General features: G+C 50.3%; 8 protein-coding genes across 8 annotated transcripts; 4 read left to right on the forward strand and 4 right to left on the reverse strand.

The window, feature by feature from the left end:
• Positions 1-1,594: 1,594 nt before the first annotated feature.
• Positions 1,595-2,671, forward strand: LDX57_002862 (fungal specific transcription factor domain-containing protein; the record flags this gene model as incomplete). Its single annotated transcript, XM_046084508.1, has 2 exons — positions 1,595-1,601; positions 1,662-2,671. The coding sequence occupies 2 exons, from the start codon at positions 1,595-1,597 to the stop codon at positions 2,669-2,671; spliced, it is 1,017 nt and encodes a 338-aa protein (XP_045940471.1).
• A 378-nt stretch (positions 2,672-3,049) lies between these two features.
• Positions 3,050-4,670, reverse strand: LDX57_002863 (uncharacterized protein; the record flags this gene model as incomplete). The annotated part of the gene is made up of 5 exons (XM_046084509.1): positions 3,050-3,371; positions 3,437-3,766; positions 3,821-4,075; positions 4,316-4,518; positions 4,566-4,670. The coding sequence occupies 5 exons, from the start codon at positions 4,668-4,670 to the stop codon at positions 3,050-3,052; spliced, it is 1,215 nt and encodes a 404-aa protein (XP_045940472.1).
• A 32-nt stretch (positions 4,671-4,702) lies between these two features.
• LDX57_002864 (uncharacterized protein) lies at positions 4,703-5,161 on the reverse strand (the record flags this gene model as incomplete). Its single annotated transcript, XM_046084510.1, has 1 exon — positions 4,703-5,161. The coding sequence occupies one exon, from the start codon at positions 5,159-5,161 to the stop codon at positions 4,703-4,705; it is 459 nt and encodes a 152-aa protein (XP_045940473.1).
• A 546-nt stretch (positions 5,162-5,707) lies between these two features.
• On the forward strand, positions 5,708-6,712 carry LDX57_002865 (alpha/beta hydrolase; the record flags this gene model as incomplete). The annotated part of the gene is made up of 2 exons (XM_046084511.1): positions 5,708-5,906; positions 5,962-6,712. Exons 1-2 carry the CDS (start codon positions 5,716-5,718, stop codon positions 6,710-6,712), a joined length of 942 nt encoding a protein of 313 aa, XP_045940474.1. The 5' UTR covers positions 5,708-5,715.
• Positions 6,713-7,289: 577 nt separating this feature from the next.
• LDX57_002866 (uncharacterized protein) lies at positions 7,290-9,131 on the forward strand (the record flags this gene model as incomplete). Its single annotated transcript, XM_046084512.1, has 2 exons — positions 7,290-7,525; positions 7,583-9,131. 2 exons carry the CDS (start codon positions 7,290-7,292, stop codon positions 9,129-9,131), a joined length of 1,785 nt encoding a protein of 594 aa, XP_045940475.1.
• A 173-nt stretch (positions 9,132-9,304) lies between these two features.
• Positions 9,305-10,511, reverse strand: LDX57_002867 (uncharacterized protein; the record flags this gene model as incomplete). The annotated part of the gene is made up of 3 exons (XM_046084513.1): positions 9,305-10,049; positions 10,105-10,357; positions 10,415-10,511. 3 exons carry the CDS (start codon positions 10,509-10,511, stop codon positions 9,305-9,307), a joined length of 1,095 nt encoding a protein of 364 aa, XP_045940476.1.
• Positions 10,512-11,039: 528 nt separating this feature from the next.
• LDX57_002868 (uncharacterized protein) lies at positions 11,040-12,401 on the reverse strand (the record flags this gene model as incomplete). The annotated part of the gene is made up of 1 exon (XM_046084514.1): positions 11,040-12,401. The coding sequence occupies exon 1, from the start codon at positions 12,378-12,380 to the stop codon at positions 11,040-11,042; it is 1,341 nt and encodes a 446-aa protein (XP_045940477.1). The 5' UTR covers positions 12,381-12,401.
• Positions 12,402-13,243: 842 nt separating this feature from the next.
• On the forward strand, positions 13,244-14,654 carry LDX57_002869 (uncharacterized protein; the record flags this gene model as incomplete). The annotated part of the gene is made up of 4 exons (XM_046084515.1): positions 13,244-13,335; positions 13,390-13,604; positions 13,663-14,455; positions 14,510-14,654. The coding sequence occupies 4 exons, from the start codon at positions 13,244-13,246 to the stop codon at positions 14,652-14,654; spliced, it is 1,245 nt and encodes a 414-aa protein (XP_045940478.1).
• Positions 14,655-15,931: the final 1,277 nt, after the last annotated feature.

Genomic DNA, 15,931 nt, shown 5'->3' on the forward strand with positions numbered 1-15,931 from the left:
ACACTAACAAAGTTGCGCAGCATCTACTAGCGGGGCCAAACACAGACAGGTTCATGAAACAAATGTTGAAGATCAACCATCCTCAAAGAAGCGGCGCCGAGATGGGACAAGAGTCCGAGTGACTCGTGCATGCGACTTGTGCAAAAAGTGAGTGCGTCTTGAAAGAAACTCTGATATCGCATGTCGGACTTATAGATGGAAGGAAAAAGCTTAGGTGTACTGGAACCCAGCCCTGCACGCTATGCGTACAGGCCAAGCGAGACTGTACCTTTATGTCCGAGTACAACAGAGGCAAGCTTCCATACATTTTTGTTACTCCTGCAGGAACTAGCAATTCGAATCGAACCGCGAATAGGGGCCGTGTCAATTTAGAAGCCGTGACACGGCAGCAGGAGGTTAGCTTGTCTTCGATAGGAGAAGAAAACGGATTGAGGTACAACAATCGGCAGGGTAGCAGAGATCAGGAAGATCAGCCCAATAGATTTTCACCCTCAAGCGGGATGCACGACGATTTCGCTGGCACTGGAAGCCGTTCCAAATCCACTTTGCCCGAAAAAGAGATTCATTCATATATCCGGGATACCGAACTCTCGTCTAAAAATTCCCCTGAGCCATCGCACATCGATCAGGAAGGTCACTATGTTGGACCTGCCTCGGGTGTCTCGTTCCTATCCCGTGCCCTGAAGAAACTCCACGAGACCAGTCACTCTGTCTCATCGACTCAACAGACCTCCATTTTCAATTTTGCAGATGCCCCTGTGCCCCCGTATGACCCTTACTTCTTGATCCTACCGAACCAAATAGAAGCAGAGGCTTTGATCCGTCGATATTTTGACTTTGGCTCCCCAACACATCGTTATCTACACCAGCAAACAGTGGAGAGGTGGTGTGCAGAGTTATATAACAGCGTCAGAAGTCCTGAGCCTCTTCCACCTGGTGCCCACGAGAAACGTGCTATAATACTGGCGGTATTCGCTGTATCTAAACAGTATAGTCCTAGTCAAGGCTCGAGTTCGGATGACACAGTTAACAGGTCGGTACGGTTTGGAGTAGCAAGGTAAGCGCTGACACAGTACTAGTACCGCATTCTTCGCTGCTTCTGAGCATCATTTGCTGCTAGAATCTGGAGGGATACGTCTCACAAGTATCCAAGCACGACTTGTCCAATGTTTTCACCTCTTATCGCAATCTAGAGTGAATAGTGCCTGGAGTTTGTTCGGGACTGTTGCAAACCTTATTCTAGCCATCGGACTACATCGCCGGAAAAGGCGCGACACAACCGTTGAGACAGACCGTATTGAACATGAGTGTAGCAAACGAGTTTTCTGGAGTGCATACATCCTCGACAGCTATCTCAGCGTCGGCCTTGGTCGACCACGAAGCTTCCATGAGGAAGATATTGATCAGGTGCGTACTTTTGCTTTTCTTTATATTTTTTTTGGCTTTCTCGCAGAATGGTCTAAGTTAGCTTGGAGAACTAAAGTCTATTCCACGCAGGAGCTGCCGTTGTGCGTTGATGATTGGCAAATAACGCCAATGAAAATATTGCCAAGCCAAGGGGATGGACAGAGCATTACAAAGGCATCAATATACCATGCCAGGTGAGAGTGTGACCCCAATATCATGGACTCCGCTTATGTTCGGAAGACTCTTGAGAATAGTCAGCGGCATCTTGCGCGACCTTTACGGCCTCAAGCGCCCGTCGTATCCAAGGCAGGAAGAGGTGACGCAGTTGTATGACAACCAGCTGAAGCAATGGCATGATGACTTAGGCGATTTTCTTGAAATAACGAAGACTGAACTTATGATGCCAATCTTTCGCCGACAACACACGGTCCTACAACTGGCCTATTCGCATGCCATCATCCTACTTCATCGACAGGCTCTACTGACAAAGCCTTCTACGTCTAATATTAACCATGAAAATGCAAGCCGAATGAGTCTGCAGTATAGTACTGGGAGATGCTTAGATGCAGCGACCGCAATTGTCACGAAACTTAGGGAGCTTATCCTAAAACAGGAGATGTATTCCGCATACTGGGCACGTAAAGTCTCATTGTGTACTGCGAGAAAAGCGCTAACATATGTGCAGTTTACTCACTACTACGTGTTCTCTGCGCTCGTTGCACTCTATGTGTATGCTGTACAGAGCCGCTCAAAAGCGTCTCACATCTGGAAAAGGCACCTGGACCTCGCGCAGCAAGGTCTGAGCGATCTAGCAGCATGCTCTACTGACATGACATATGCACAAAGATATGTCGTGGTTCTTACAGAGCTTCAGAATGAAGCCATGAAGCCGATTGAGGAAGGAAACCGGTCAGCAGTACCTGCCAATGAAGCCCTGCCGTCATGTGAACGGCTTTGTCCAGCGCCAGGAGATATCTCGGGCACCGAACTAGGCTCGCATGCTATCTTATCTGTCTCCGAGGATGGAGCGGTGTCTTCCCAAGAAATCGCAATAGACACTGATCTTGACAACTACGTACCTAGGGACTCAATTCGTCGTGGCCAGCATGATGTCTACGATAGCACTGACGACCCATGGGCTCTTCAGACACTCGAAAACCGTGAAGCCTTCCGAAGCCTTGGCATAGAAGGACTTGCGGATCTATCATTCATGTTTTCAACCGAGAATACTGATACGCTTCAAATTGATGAAGGAATTTTCTAGTTATCATATACGAAATTGAGATGACTGAAGGCTCGATCAAAGCTTTCGGTTCCATTTAATGCCTGGAAAATCTTTCTCCATAATTAAAAGTTATTCTTCCTGACACCCTGCAAATTGAAGAGCAATTGACGAATGATAGTATATCTCAGTTAGAAATTTAAACCACAATGAATATCAACATAAGTTAGGTATGTCAGGTCTTAGTAAAAATCTATAGTTAGTATCGCCTACAAATGAGTCCAGATAAAGAGAATAGCTACTTGCTCCACTGATAACTATATCCATTATACGGTCGGATCTACCATCTGGACATACCCCCTTTCGTTATCATAGACATGAACCAGGAAACTGGTCGGAGTGGACCACTTCCGTTGCTGATCATAATCCGTCCCTTTCCCCCCCTTGCGTCTGACCCTCATCCTCCCCCTCCTTGGCCCCCAACCTCTCATCCAGTTTCACATTCCTCAAAAAGAACATCACAATCAACATCGGCACTAAAGCAGCCAGTCCAGCAATGCCCAGCAACCTCTGCGATTCACGGTAGCTGCGGTCGACAGCTTTTCGAATGGGGCTCCCAATTGCGTACTTCTGGGCGACCTTAATGGACCCGAAAATAGCTTTTGCTTGCGACTTGGCATCGTCGGGTAGATACTCTTGAAGTTTCGACGGAAGAGTACTGCGCCATATTGCACCGGCCACGCTATAATTGCCAAAGCTCAGTAAGCGCATACAACAGATTGACGGAGGGAGAGATAAACCACGAACCTAGTTCCAACAGCTCCGCCTACACTCATCGAAGCAAAAAACACGGCTGTAACGACAGACACCTCCTGCCGAGTTACGACCGCTTGCACAGAGACCTGTGAAGCAGTCTGGTAGAATCCTCGGCCGATACCGATCAGTGCTTTTGCCGTCACAAACGCTGCCTCATTGCCTGTTCTTCCGTTTCCCATGTCGACAAGGTATAGCAGGACGCCCATACCAAGTACGCAGAGCGGGACACCGGTAAAGACCCATATCTGTGAGCGTTTGGTATATTTCATGAAGAACGCCACGAATATACCGGAGACTTGGAAGGCGACTCGCAGAGAGTTGCTATTGTCCCATTAGCATCCGGATTTGGAAGATGAGCTGCTCAGAGGGCCGTACTCGATTCTGGTTGCATGACCAGCACTGAAATGTCCTGCTACCTGCAGGTAGCTGGTAAAGAAAACCGAGAACACAGAGTAATGGAAGAAATCCAATGCACCAAGAACACATGCAGCTGCCACGGTACGATTATTGATCATTCGGTACGGGACGAAGGGCTTTTTGGCAAACCATGCGTCCCATACAAGAAAGGCAATGAGAAGAACAACGCCAAGTACAACCATGGCAATGAAGGATCCTTTATGCCAGGCGTTGCTGTTGTTTGCGCCTGTCAGTGATAATGGGATGAGGAGGAGAGAAAGACCGGCGACTAGGAGAAATCCTCCCGGAAGATCTAGCTGAACCCAGAGCAGATTAATTGATTTTTTACATAGTGGTTGATGGGACGTGGAATTGACTCTCGAAGCTTTAGGAACTTGCTTCGAAGCTCGATTCTGATAAATCAGTATGGTAGCAATCAATGGCACCGAACACACTGGCAGAATGATCGCCCACATTCCCCAGCCCCAGCGCCAAGTTGAGTGATCCAAAATGCGCTGGGCCACGATGGTGCCAAGGTATAATGTGGGAACCGTTGTTAGTGAATCTGGCAGTGTCGACCAGATACCACGGTTAATCAGGTTCGTCACGTCGGCCACGAAAACCTGTTGCGTGAGGGCGTAGCCCGTCGAACCGATGGCCTCAAATATTCCTGCTGCCTAAGTTTCCATTAGCCTTGTTATGTTAGTTGTTTGGTGTTTAGTACAATATACTGCGGAATATCCTGACAAGCCGCATAGATCACATATCCCAGGACAGAGGCAAAGATCGAAAGAATAAACATCTCGGCTCGACCGAATACCTGCGCCATGTCAACGATAGCTCGGCACATAGTATCAAATATCATACGTCACCAAGCTTGGCAATAATAGGGTAGGCCGAGATTCGCGTGATGTTCATAACCACACGAGCAGCACTCATGGCTGAGTGCTGTTTGAAGGCACTGGTGGTATAGGGAACGTAGACCTGGGTGGCGTAGTCACCAAAGTTGATGGCAAGGGTTGCTAGGAAGAGTCTGTGTAAAGTCAAGTGCGTGATCAGTATACTTGGTCTTCTGTTTCGTGAGCCGGATTCGTACCCCACAAAAGCTGTGATCAAACCTTGCTTGCTCCAGGTGTTGCGCAATATATCTGCTCGTTGAACACCAGCCTGCAGGCTCCCGGGGTCGGATGCTCGCTCGGAATCCTTAGTCGGGGAGGGAACTTGATGAAGAGCATCCCTATTGGAGATGTTCGGAGTAACTTCGTGAGGTTGGTCAACCGACACCCCTACCACGGTCCCTTTATCCATACCGTTCGCCATGGTCAGCCTTACTGGCAACAACAGAGCAATTGCAAATAGAGAATCAACGCAACTACGTGGTTTAAAACCGTAATGGGAAATCAGTGACTTTAAACAAGCATTTCCTTCCGTAAAGCCGGGACCTCGTATTGCGGAAGTGGATGCATTGCGTGGTATTCGATTCCATGCACAAGTCCTGCGCAGTATCTAATCTAATCGATCGATCGCGGGCTAACGGGATCGAATCAGATAACGCGTGCCAAGCCGCCAAGCCCGGAAGTTGACCGCCTTCTAGTGAACGAGTTACACCTTTAGTCTTGCTCGCTGCTGCCCACGTCGTGGAGTGCTCCGCTTTCGGACCTCTCATCCCCATCCTCCAGAGCTCAATTGGTTCTCCCTGCTCCAAGCTCTTTTCCTGTCTCGGTGCTATTAAGCGAATTCTCGGGCAAAATGGTTGTACGAGTCTTGGCGCAGCAGCGGTCGTTGTATTTGACTGTCCTTGTTTTCCCTTTCACATGGGACCATAGGGCTGCTTTTGGTTATTGTGTTTCCTAAGTCCTGGTCGATTTTTAGCTATGGCCGAGCATTTGCCGACAGAGTCGCCGAAACCCGCTGGGGGTTGGTCTTTCACTCGTTCTGACGAGTTTTCCGTGCGGAATATATCCTCGTGGCGTGTTGCGGAAGGGGCGGCCAGTGACTCCCATCTAGTCCAAGTCTCCTGGCCGCTCGACTGGCCGACCGATCCATGTACTCGCGCCAATGTGCTGTAAGTTCCATCCTGCATGAAACTCGATCATGGTAGAATAATGATGTCGCCTTAGCTATGTGGTGGACGGTAACGCCATGTTCCTCACCGCCACAGAAGTCGTGCGACAGCGACAGGCCCTGCAACCGCAGAAGCCCGGCACCATTGTCGTAGGTATCGGATATCCGCTGGCAGACACCGCTAGTCTCTGGGATGCGCGAAGAGGGTATGACCTGACGCCTCCCTGCGAGAAGTTCACGCCGCCAAACGGTCCCGATGGTCAGCCTCAGCCGCATGATTATGGTGGCGCAGATAAATTTCTGCATTTAATCACCACGGTCGTGCAGCCGTTTCTACTGGGGTCGGTATTTCCACGCCTTGAGCTCGCGCGAACAGCGCTGTTCGGACACTCGTACGGCGGCCTCTTCGTGCTCCACTCCTTGTTTACACACCCGGCTAGCTTCGACACCTATCTAGCGGCCAGTCCCTCGATTTGGTGGAATGACCGATTTGTTCTCGCCGAGGAATCGCGCTTCCTTCTAGACCCGGGTCCGGTTTCTCGGCCTGCCCTTCGCCTGTGTTACGGGTCAAGGGAGCAATTTCCTGTTCGTAACAAAGCCGAATCCGACGAGAGCTTTGAACGGCAAGTCCTAGGCAAAATGGAACGCCGCATGAATGACAATTGTAAGGAAATGTATGATCGACTGGTGTGTGCTGGTCGATTGCGATCAGTTGAATTACGGGAGTATCCGGACGAAGATCATGGCAGCGTAATCGCGGCGGCACTGAGTGGCAGCATTCTGTATTTCTTAGACTTGGAGGGTTGAGAGCTCGACCTATGGAGTAATCGATGGTCTGACCGGCGGAGAATTGTTTTTTCTTTCCTTTTCGTACTTTTTTTGTCCAGGCCAAACTGCATCCCAATCACTTGCATCGCACAGCCTTGCCCGTTATGTAAAGTCTCCGACCAGCGGCAACCCCCAAGACCCTCTAAAATGCCTCGAGTCGCGCGCTACCGACGCCAGGTTAACCGGAATCCGCAAGTGGGCCGAACTCAATCAAATTATCTGATCATCAGATAAGGGAAGTTTGTCCCTGCGACCCACCAATCCAGGGAATTAGCCTCTTTGACAGGGGAGATTGCAACTGCCATACTCCGTATTTTGCCCCTAGAGTGCACCGGTCATCTAGCGTTCTGTTGGTGTGCCTAAAATGGCCCCTGGTTTCCCTGCTATCTCTTGGCACTAGCGCAAGCGAGGGCTTGGAATGTGACTCGGATTCCCGTCCGGATTTTCCCACACGGTGGGTAAGCATGGCAGTATTTAGGAATGGATCATCCCGTGGATTCTCAGAGTCAGACCAGTCCGAATTCCAGAAAGTATTGTCCGTGTGTGGGCCGTCAAGATGAAATTCAGACTTCCTCTCAAGCCGGACGAGGTCCCTGTGACCGAGAAGGAAGTACGACACGACAATGAAGCCGTGCCAGTGCCCGACAGCAAGGAAGCCCAGGTATCGGCCCCTGCGGTCGGGTCGGATAGTGAGAGTGAGCTGGTAAATCCGAACTTTCAGCATGGTGTGCAGGCGGCACAGGCCATGACTCAAGTTTGGTCAATGCAACATATTGTTTTGGCCTACGCCCTGTGAGTGATTTCCGATATTAAACACCAACTACATGCGGCTAACAATACCCGCGAAAGGATCTGGATCATTCACTTTGTGATGGCCTTCGCTTCGAGTATCATCATGACCCTCACGCCATATGTCACAAGCTCCTTTAAGCAGCATTCCTTGACCGCCACCACGCAGATTCTCTCTAGTCTCATGGGCGGTCTCATGAAATTGCCTTACGCCAAACTCATGGATATCTGGGGCCGACCGCAGGGTTTCGCAGTTATGCTCGGCTCCCTTACTGTCGGATTGATCATGATGGCTGGCTGCAACAACGTTGAAACATATTGCGCTGCGCAGGTCTTCCACTCGATTGGTACCAGCGGCATGAACTTCACCATGGATATCTTCATCGCCGACACCTCTGCTCTGCGTAACCGAGCCTTCTGGTTCGCCTTCGTCGCATCGCCTTACATTGCTACTACTTGGGCATATGGACCCGCTGCCGAGAGTGTGCTGAAAACGATGGGATTCCGCTGGGGCTTTGGCATGTGGGCGATTATCCTGCCTGTTGTTTGCTCGCCTCTATTCTTCCTCTTCTACTATAATCAACGCAAAGCCATCAAGGCGGGGCTGGTCCCCAAGCGCAACAGCAACCGTACCTGGTGGGCGTCAGTCGTGTACTACCTCAAAGAATTCGACGCGCTGGGCCTCTGTCTCCTCGTGACTGGTATCGCGCTCTTCCTCCTCTCATTTAACCTCTATACCAAGCAGGCCGAGGGATGGCGCTCGCCGTTGATCATTTGTTTCGTGACTATCGGCGGACTTCTCATTATCGCATTCGCCCTGTACGAGCGCTTCTGGGCCCCAGTCACCTTCATTCCTTGGAAGCTGATGAAGAACCCCACCGTCTTCTTTACCTACACCATGGCCGCCTCTATCTACACGGCCTGGTACATGTGGGACAACTACTTCTATTCTCTGCTGATCGTGGTCATGAACCAATCTGTTACCCATGCCACCTACATAACCAACATCTACACCGTGGGCTCGTGCTTCTGGAGTCTTGTAATGGGTGTCCTGATCCGATACAACGGACGCCTGAAGTGGACGGCGCTGTACTTCGGCGTGCCCATCACCATTCTCGGCGTCGGCCTCATGATCAAGTTCCGTGAAGCAGACACCAACATCGGCTACATCGTTATGTGCCAGATATTCATCGCCTTCGGTGGCGGCACGCTCGTTATCTGCGAACAAATGACCGTGATGGCTGTCTCTACCCAACAAGACATTCCCGCCGTCCTGGCCATCGAGGGTGCCGTGATCTCTATAGGAAGTGCCGTCGGTTCTACGATCGCAGGTGCCATGTGGATGGGCATCTTCCCCGAGAAACTAATGAAGTACCTTCCTGTGAGCGAGCTGGACAACTTCGCCAGCATTTACGGCGATTTGAATGTGCAAGCGGCATACCCCATTGGAAGTGACGCGCGTAACGCGATCAATCGCAGCTACAGCGAGACGCAGAGGCTGATGCTGATCGCGGCGACGTGTTTGTATATCTTCACTCTTGGATCGGTGATAATGTGGAAGGATGTCAATGTGAAGAAGATTAACCAGGTGAAGGGACGGATTCTGTAGGAGCGGTGTTGCTGGTCAACGGCAAGATATCCGGGGTATCCAAGGAGGTGTTATATAAAAAAGTCTTAATGTCTTATCTTATGTTTGAGGGTGTCGTGACCGTCAATGATGCTATGTAATTACTGGTACTCCCTGAACCATTCACATTTCAATGAATTACTGTGCAGGGATTGCTACAGCCTACTCTCCTCCTTGATTCGCTTCTTCTCAGAAGACACAAACTGCCCGATCTGGTGACTCACTGCCACGAGCTCCATCCCTTGATTAAAAAGCAGCGTTTCCACATTTATTCCCCCGTTCCGAATACTCTTGACCTCATCCCTTAAGTACAGCCACCGGACACCTTCCTCCGGCAACTCTTGCCTGATGTCAGTTGAGATAGCCAAAGTCACGTTGAGCATAGATCCATCAAATCTCCCGGAGCCATCGTTGGGTAGATCTCTCCAATTAGGGTCACCTCGCTCTCTTGCTGACTTCTGAGCCGTGGCATAGCGTAGAAAGGAGGCCATACTGGCAATATGCTCCTGTTGATCATCTTTCTGTGATAGAAAATTACATTCTGGAGGAAGACTTGCATCCATGATCAAGGGTATCATATCAGTCGTCCAACGTGGACACGTGTCTTTGCCAGCTTTGCCATCGTGCCGGTCCTCTGTAGCTGAACCAGAAGGCGTACAATTCCAGCCCGGGGTGATCCATTGCTCGATGAACGGGGTAGCAGGGCGCCAGTCGACCGGAATAAAATGTTTCACGTACGAATGAGCACGTTTGAACCCGGTCGGCTTGAATGCGGTATGATAGCATATCCAGCCCGGGTCAGAGTATGTTTCCAGTTTGGCGAGGTCGACGGAACGAGGTGGTGGATGGAGAGTCCAGTTGGTAGGTCGGGTCAGGGATGAGATCGATTGATCGGAAAGACTGACACGTCGTTATTGATCGAGGTCTGGGCTAGTATACACCCAGAATTACATACAGCATATCAGCAGAGACAGCCATCTCCTGACACTTTGCAGGCTGGAACACCTCTACACGTAGAGTAGACCATGCCTTTCCGACGCTGATCTCCCGGAGCACCATCCGAGCTGGTCCTCGAGCCGGCAGCAGTGGTCGATAGAATTGGGCGTTCATCGTCCGGAGACTCGCCTGAGACTTCAAGCGAGGATGCTGCGATGCGTAGTATACGGCATATTTTGCTGCAAGGGCAGGCATGTAACCGCCCATCGCCACTGGACCGGTTAACCGAGTGGCTCCTTCTGAGAGAATGAGTTTGGGGATCCACTCACCTGCTCCGAAGCAGATGTCAGGGGAAAGGGGAACGGTGCATTCCTGGGAAGCAGAAAGTGATGGCTGCAAGGCCTCAGACAGACTAATCTGCTGCATTATGGTTAATTCAGAGACAACAATGCGTTTATTGAAGATATAGCGCAGTTTGGAGAATGGCGCTTGCTGATCATGAGTAGATCGTAGCAAGGGTTTATGTAGTTTTTGGATTTTGCGCAATTCATCACACGAACCTCATGCAAGACGACGTAACTTTAATTTATCGTAATACGTGGGGAAGTAGATTGACACATCACTCTGAGTTTCATGTCGCAGAGTGACGCATTTTATGCGCAAGATTCGATCAGCACGCATAAACAGGGATTGAGAAGCTTATCCCACCTCCTCGGGATTTTGGAGAAAGAGGTGCCGACTGAGAACTATTTCATCTCCTTCTATGAATGGACCTTATTTTGAGCTTAAATAAGGTTTATTTAAAGCTTGATCTGTGATGTCACTGGATACAGGCAATGACTACAGTGTTGAATCATGGCGAGTTAGTTCCATAGAGGTGAACACCCTTCAAAAAGAAAATCGAGTCAAGTAAAGTTAACTCTACTGCTAAAAAGAGCAACTCTCCGGCTTATCCTACACCGGGGACTGGATACGATGAGTATCATACAAAGCATCAACAGCCAAGCCATTCAGCTTGCTGGTCACAATCCGCCCGTCCTTGACGATTGCGATGAGCGATGTGTCGACCTTATCCAAGACTGTGATATCATCAAGCGGATTGTTCTCCAGGACCAGAAAATCTGCAATCGCTCCCTCACCAATAACGCCCAATTTTCCTTCCATCCCAATATACTTCGCCGCGTTCACGGTCGCCGAACGCAGAATATCCTGCGCATTCAACGCCCCTGAGAGGATGCTAAACTCTTGATTTTGTAGTGGGTGCATGCCCGCCAGAAGATCCGACCCATAACAGATGGTTATGCCGGCGGAGCTAAGAGTTTTCAAGGCTTTCAGTCCACTAGCCAGCACCTCACGGTTTTTAGCCTGGCTGAACTCATCGAGAAAGTTATCGAATGGAGGCTCAGACATGCCCTTATACGTCACCAGGGTGGGTGTGAACACGACGCCCTTTTCCTGGCAGTACTTGGCTGTCTCCGGGTCGATGAAGTTGCCATGCTCGATGCCGCGGACTCCATTGTCCACCGCATGACGTATCGCCTTTGTGGTATAGGCATGCGCCGTGACGTAGGTGTTGGAGTATGCTGCAGTGGTGGTAATGGCTTGAATCTCCTCGGCCGTGAACTGCAGCATGTCGAGCGCATCAGTCGGGGTCGCCACTCCACCGCCAACCATGATCTTGATGAAATTGGCTCCCTGCCGCAGCTCATCTCTGACAGCTGCCAAACACTCAGGAACGCCATCACAGACCCTAGCCAGTGCCGGCGAGTGACCTCCACAGCACTTCGCCTCGTCTCCCTGATACGGGCCCCTAAAGTCGCCGTGTCCACCGGTCTGCGAGAGAGCCTTGCCAGCAATAAACAACCGAGGACCGGTGACTAGACCTTCGGCTATCGCGTCTCTCAAAGCAGCATCGGCCCCGCCGGTATCACGCACGGTCGTGAACCCGCGCAGCAGCATCTCCCGGGCGACATACGCGGTGCGATACGCGATCGCGTTCGGACTGGCAGCAAAGATGTCCTTGAGCAAAGGGCTACCAGGCGTCGCCGTCAAGTGGACATGGCAGTCAATCAATCCGGGACATAGATATCGATGTTTCAAGTCAACTTTGGTGGACTCAGGACTGGAAATCTTCTCTGCTGGTCCGATTCCCGCGATAACCCCATCGCGGACCCGAACGCTGCTGCTGGGGATGACGCGACCGGCTTGGACGTCGACGATATTGACATTGACAAGTGTGAGGTCTGGGGACTGGGCTCGATTAAGCCAGGGTTTGTTGTAGGGGTGCGCAGGCATGATGAAGGTATCTCCAGATCCGTGAGACAGAGAAGAAGACGAAGGAGAGAGAAGAGAGAATCGAGAATCGACCATGAATGGACGATCGCTAGGACCGTCGATCGACCCCGCACGAGCAAAATGCGTAGCACATGATAAGTTGATAACCCTTAGTTAATCATGAGGGGATAGGGCCTGTGCAACGAGACTAGTCAAGATAACCGATAAAGCGGCACTGTCTTCAGTCGAGGAATTGTCCTGCATGTCGAATACGCCCTTTCGGAGACATCTCCCGGCGCTCGGGATGGAGCCGAAGCCTCGGGGGAGTCTACGTTCCTTGTTCTCCAACTGCCCCTGTCAAAAGAAGGGGTTGAAATCCCAATATACCAGAACCATCTGCGAAAGAACATTCTGGATTACAGCCCAACTTCGCGCGAGACATTTCCTGCCCTTGATGGAAACGAACTTCGAGTTATCGTGCGACTGTCGGAACTCGGCCCGGATCCGAAATTGGTATGTCTCTATCAATATTGTAAAGAAACAAGAGGCTCAAACGAAGTTCTTAAAGTGGTGCAAATCGATACATAACATCGCTTCAGCCTTACGGAATAACATATGGGGAGGATTTTCTGCGATGTCGGGCAATGATAAAGACTGCTAAGACTAAATGGAACCCGGTTGCTTCATTGATCTATCACCGTAGAATATGGGCGGGGAGGAAGGCACGCCCTGTACTCTTGGGTTTTCGTGCATCTCTCCTTCCTGAGTTTACTAGCTGGGCAAAATATGAGTTGTACGTAAGTTTCGTAACCGTGATTTTCTCTCTGCTGCATATTTAGATTTTCATGTCTTTGGCGGTACTTGAACCTTGACATTTCACATCCATGGCTCTGGATCTACCGCTCCAAGCCAGACAGTGGTTTGAAAAGACGACTGCTTGGCGGACTCGCCCGTTATCTCAAAATCTTGTTGTTGGGTAAGTGAATCTCCGCGACTACTGTCGGTAGGCAGCTGTTCACTACCGAAGCAGGTCCGTCCTGTTTCTTTTACCAGGCATCTATCTAGCCCTGACTGGCCTCGGGGCCGGCGGTGGGAGACCAAGCTCTGAAACCCTAGCCGCCAATGTTAATGCGATATTGTATGGCGTCTTCGCCTGCACGGGCTGGCTCGGTGGCATCGTCATGAATCTCCTCGGCCCAAAGCTCACCATAGCTTCGAGCGCAATCGGATACATCGCTTACACCGGTATGTGATCTAGAAAGCTGCCCTCGCACAACTCAACTCGCTTATACCAAGCAAACAGCTGGGCTATGTTATTTCGACACAAGCGGTAGACCAGGACTGGCATACGCGGGTGGTGTGCTCGAGGGGGTTTGTGCCGGACTGCTCTGGGCATCGGCAGGTGCCATTGCATACTCGTATGCGGAAGAAAAGCGGAAGGCCTCCTACGTGGCTATTCAATGGATATGCTGCGTTGGCGGGTCGACGATCGCTGCGATCATCGCACTGGGCATCAATTTCGACAGCAGGGAGGAAATTGCCGGAGCTCCAATCAGTGTTTATGGCGTGTTGATCGGCTTGCAGGTATTTTCCATCGTCCTAAGTTTACTACTGCTTGTCCGGCCTTCCGACATTCGCCGCAGTGACGGACTCGGAATCGCCAACTTGTTCAATTCCTCCGCCACGGATGAACTACGCGGTACCAGAGAAATAGTGAAAGAATGGAGGTTTATATTGCTTCTGCCGGCTATGTTTAGCGGCGAGATCTCCCTGGCGCAACAGAGCTCTTTAAATGCCCACTATTTTGATCTACGCACGCGATCATTGAACAGTATCCTGTTTAACTTTATTCAAATACCAGCGACTCTTGGGATTACTTGGATCCTCGACGGCAGGTGTCTGGCAAGTCGCAAGCATAGGTCGCTGGCTGCCATCTTTATCGTAGCAGTTTTCACGCTTGCAGTTTGCTGCGGCCAAACTGCTTGGCTAGTACAGCATAGGATCGATCGGAAGGATAGGGGAAGTTTGACGGACTGGAATGACTCCGCATTCGCAGGAGCATTTGCTATCTATATTCTCTATGGCGCCGTATACGGGTAAGCAGCATCTCCTTTCATGCAGCACCTCCTAGTCTAACAGTGTCACTCCAGTGCCTTTCAAATGACAACGCAATACCTGATCAGTTCATTCACTAACGAACCGTTGAAGCAAGTCCCTCCCCAACATGATGTACCCCTGAGGTATATTAACCTGCCTCCAGGCTCGCTCGATACTCGGGTTTATTTAGAGGAGTGAACGCACTGGGCATGATGACTTCGTTCTCGATCGACGGTTTTGGTGTCAGTTACGTTCATCAGATCATTTTCCAATTCGCCTGCTACTTTGTCGGGTTCACATCGTTGGTTGTTGTAGCTTCAAGATATGTGACCAAAACGAATTATGGAAACGAGAACAATGTAATTGCACCGCAGCACATCCGGGGTGCTCCTGATCCAGCGTTTCCCTTGCAAGATTTGAGCACCAGGGACAACAACGCCGAAATACACCCGTGATAGGATGTTGAGTACAAGTTATGGGTCTGTAATTACTTTCAGTTCGTATTTGCAACACTTGAAATAAATCGTGCGTCTTGGGCTATAAGACACAACCGATTAATCAGGTTGGTTTATAATTATTAACATAGCTTAAACGGTCAATGAGAGAGCTTTTAGCAATGTCAAGTTACACAGGTTGCACGCGATATGTAGTCTCTTATGCCAACTGTTCTGGCTTGCTCGTTTGCAGCTTCCAATGGATTCTTAGACTGCTCCAAGCAGTTTGGTACCTAGTATAACAGGATGATCCCTGAACTTCGTGGCTTGGTCTCACGGCCTTGAACAATATATCTTAGTTATGGGCCAAAGCGCCCGAAGGGGTCGAACCTTCAGTGTGTGAATCGAGGTAACGTGCTAATGAGTCAACCAACTAATAATCCAGATATACGACAATAGCACCTGCTATTTAATTTGAATTAATAATGCTGAACAACTTTACAGCGAAGTGATTGTGCTCTGCAAGGTACTATGTGGCAGACATTGCCACTGAGTAGAGCGCCCAATTGGGAGAAATGCATATCCAACCTCGCGTATCGCTTCCTCTAGCAAAAGAAGACACTCAAATCACCCTGATGGCCAACGTGCGGCTGGATATGAGGCAAATCGTGCCCTGCCTCCATCCCCCTTTCTCGCCACGTTTGCTGGCTAGACGCTTCTTGGCGTTGGATTGATCGCAAGGGCGAACAAAGAAGTTAAGAACCCCTGCCTAGGACCCATTTTTACAGGAATCAGGGCAGGGATACTGGTCTACAGAATTTGCTACCGCCGACAAGCACCGCGCAGCCGAAATGACTTCACAAGCAAATCCAGAAATTCGCCGAGCGCTAGTGAAACCTGACTCAATGAAGGCTCGGTGCCGTGCGGTTACCAGCAGCTATGCGACCCACTTCGTCCACCATCGTCACTAATGATTGATCACTGTTGCCTACTCCGTTGTCCGTTCGCAGTGCACAGCCGTGGAAGTGAAACGATGATTGA

Source organism: Aspergillus melleus (genome assembly GCF_016097325.1).
Source record: "Aspergillus melleus strain CBS 546.65 chromosome Unknown contig2, whole genome shotgun sequence".
NCBI classification, from domain to species: domain Eukaryota; kingdom Fungi; phylum Ascomycota; class Eurotiomycetes; order Eurotiales; family Aspergillaceae; genus Aspergillus; species Aspergillus melleus.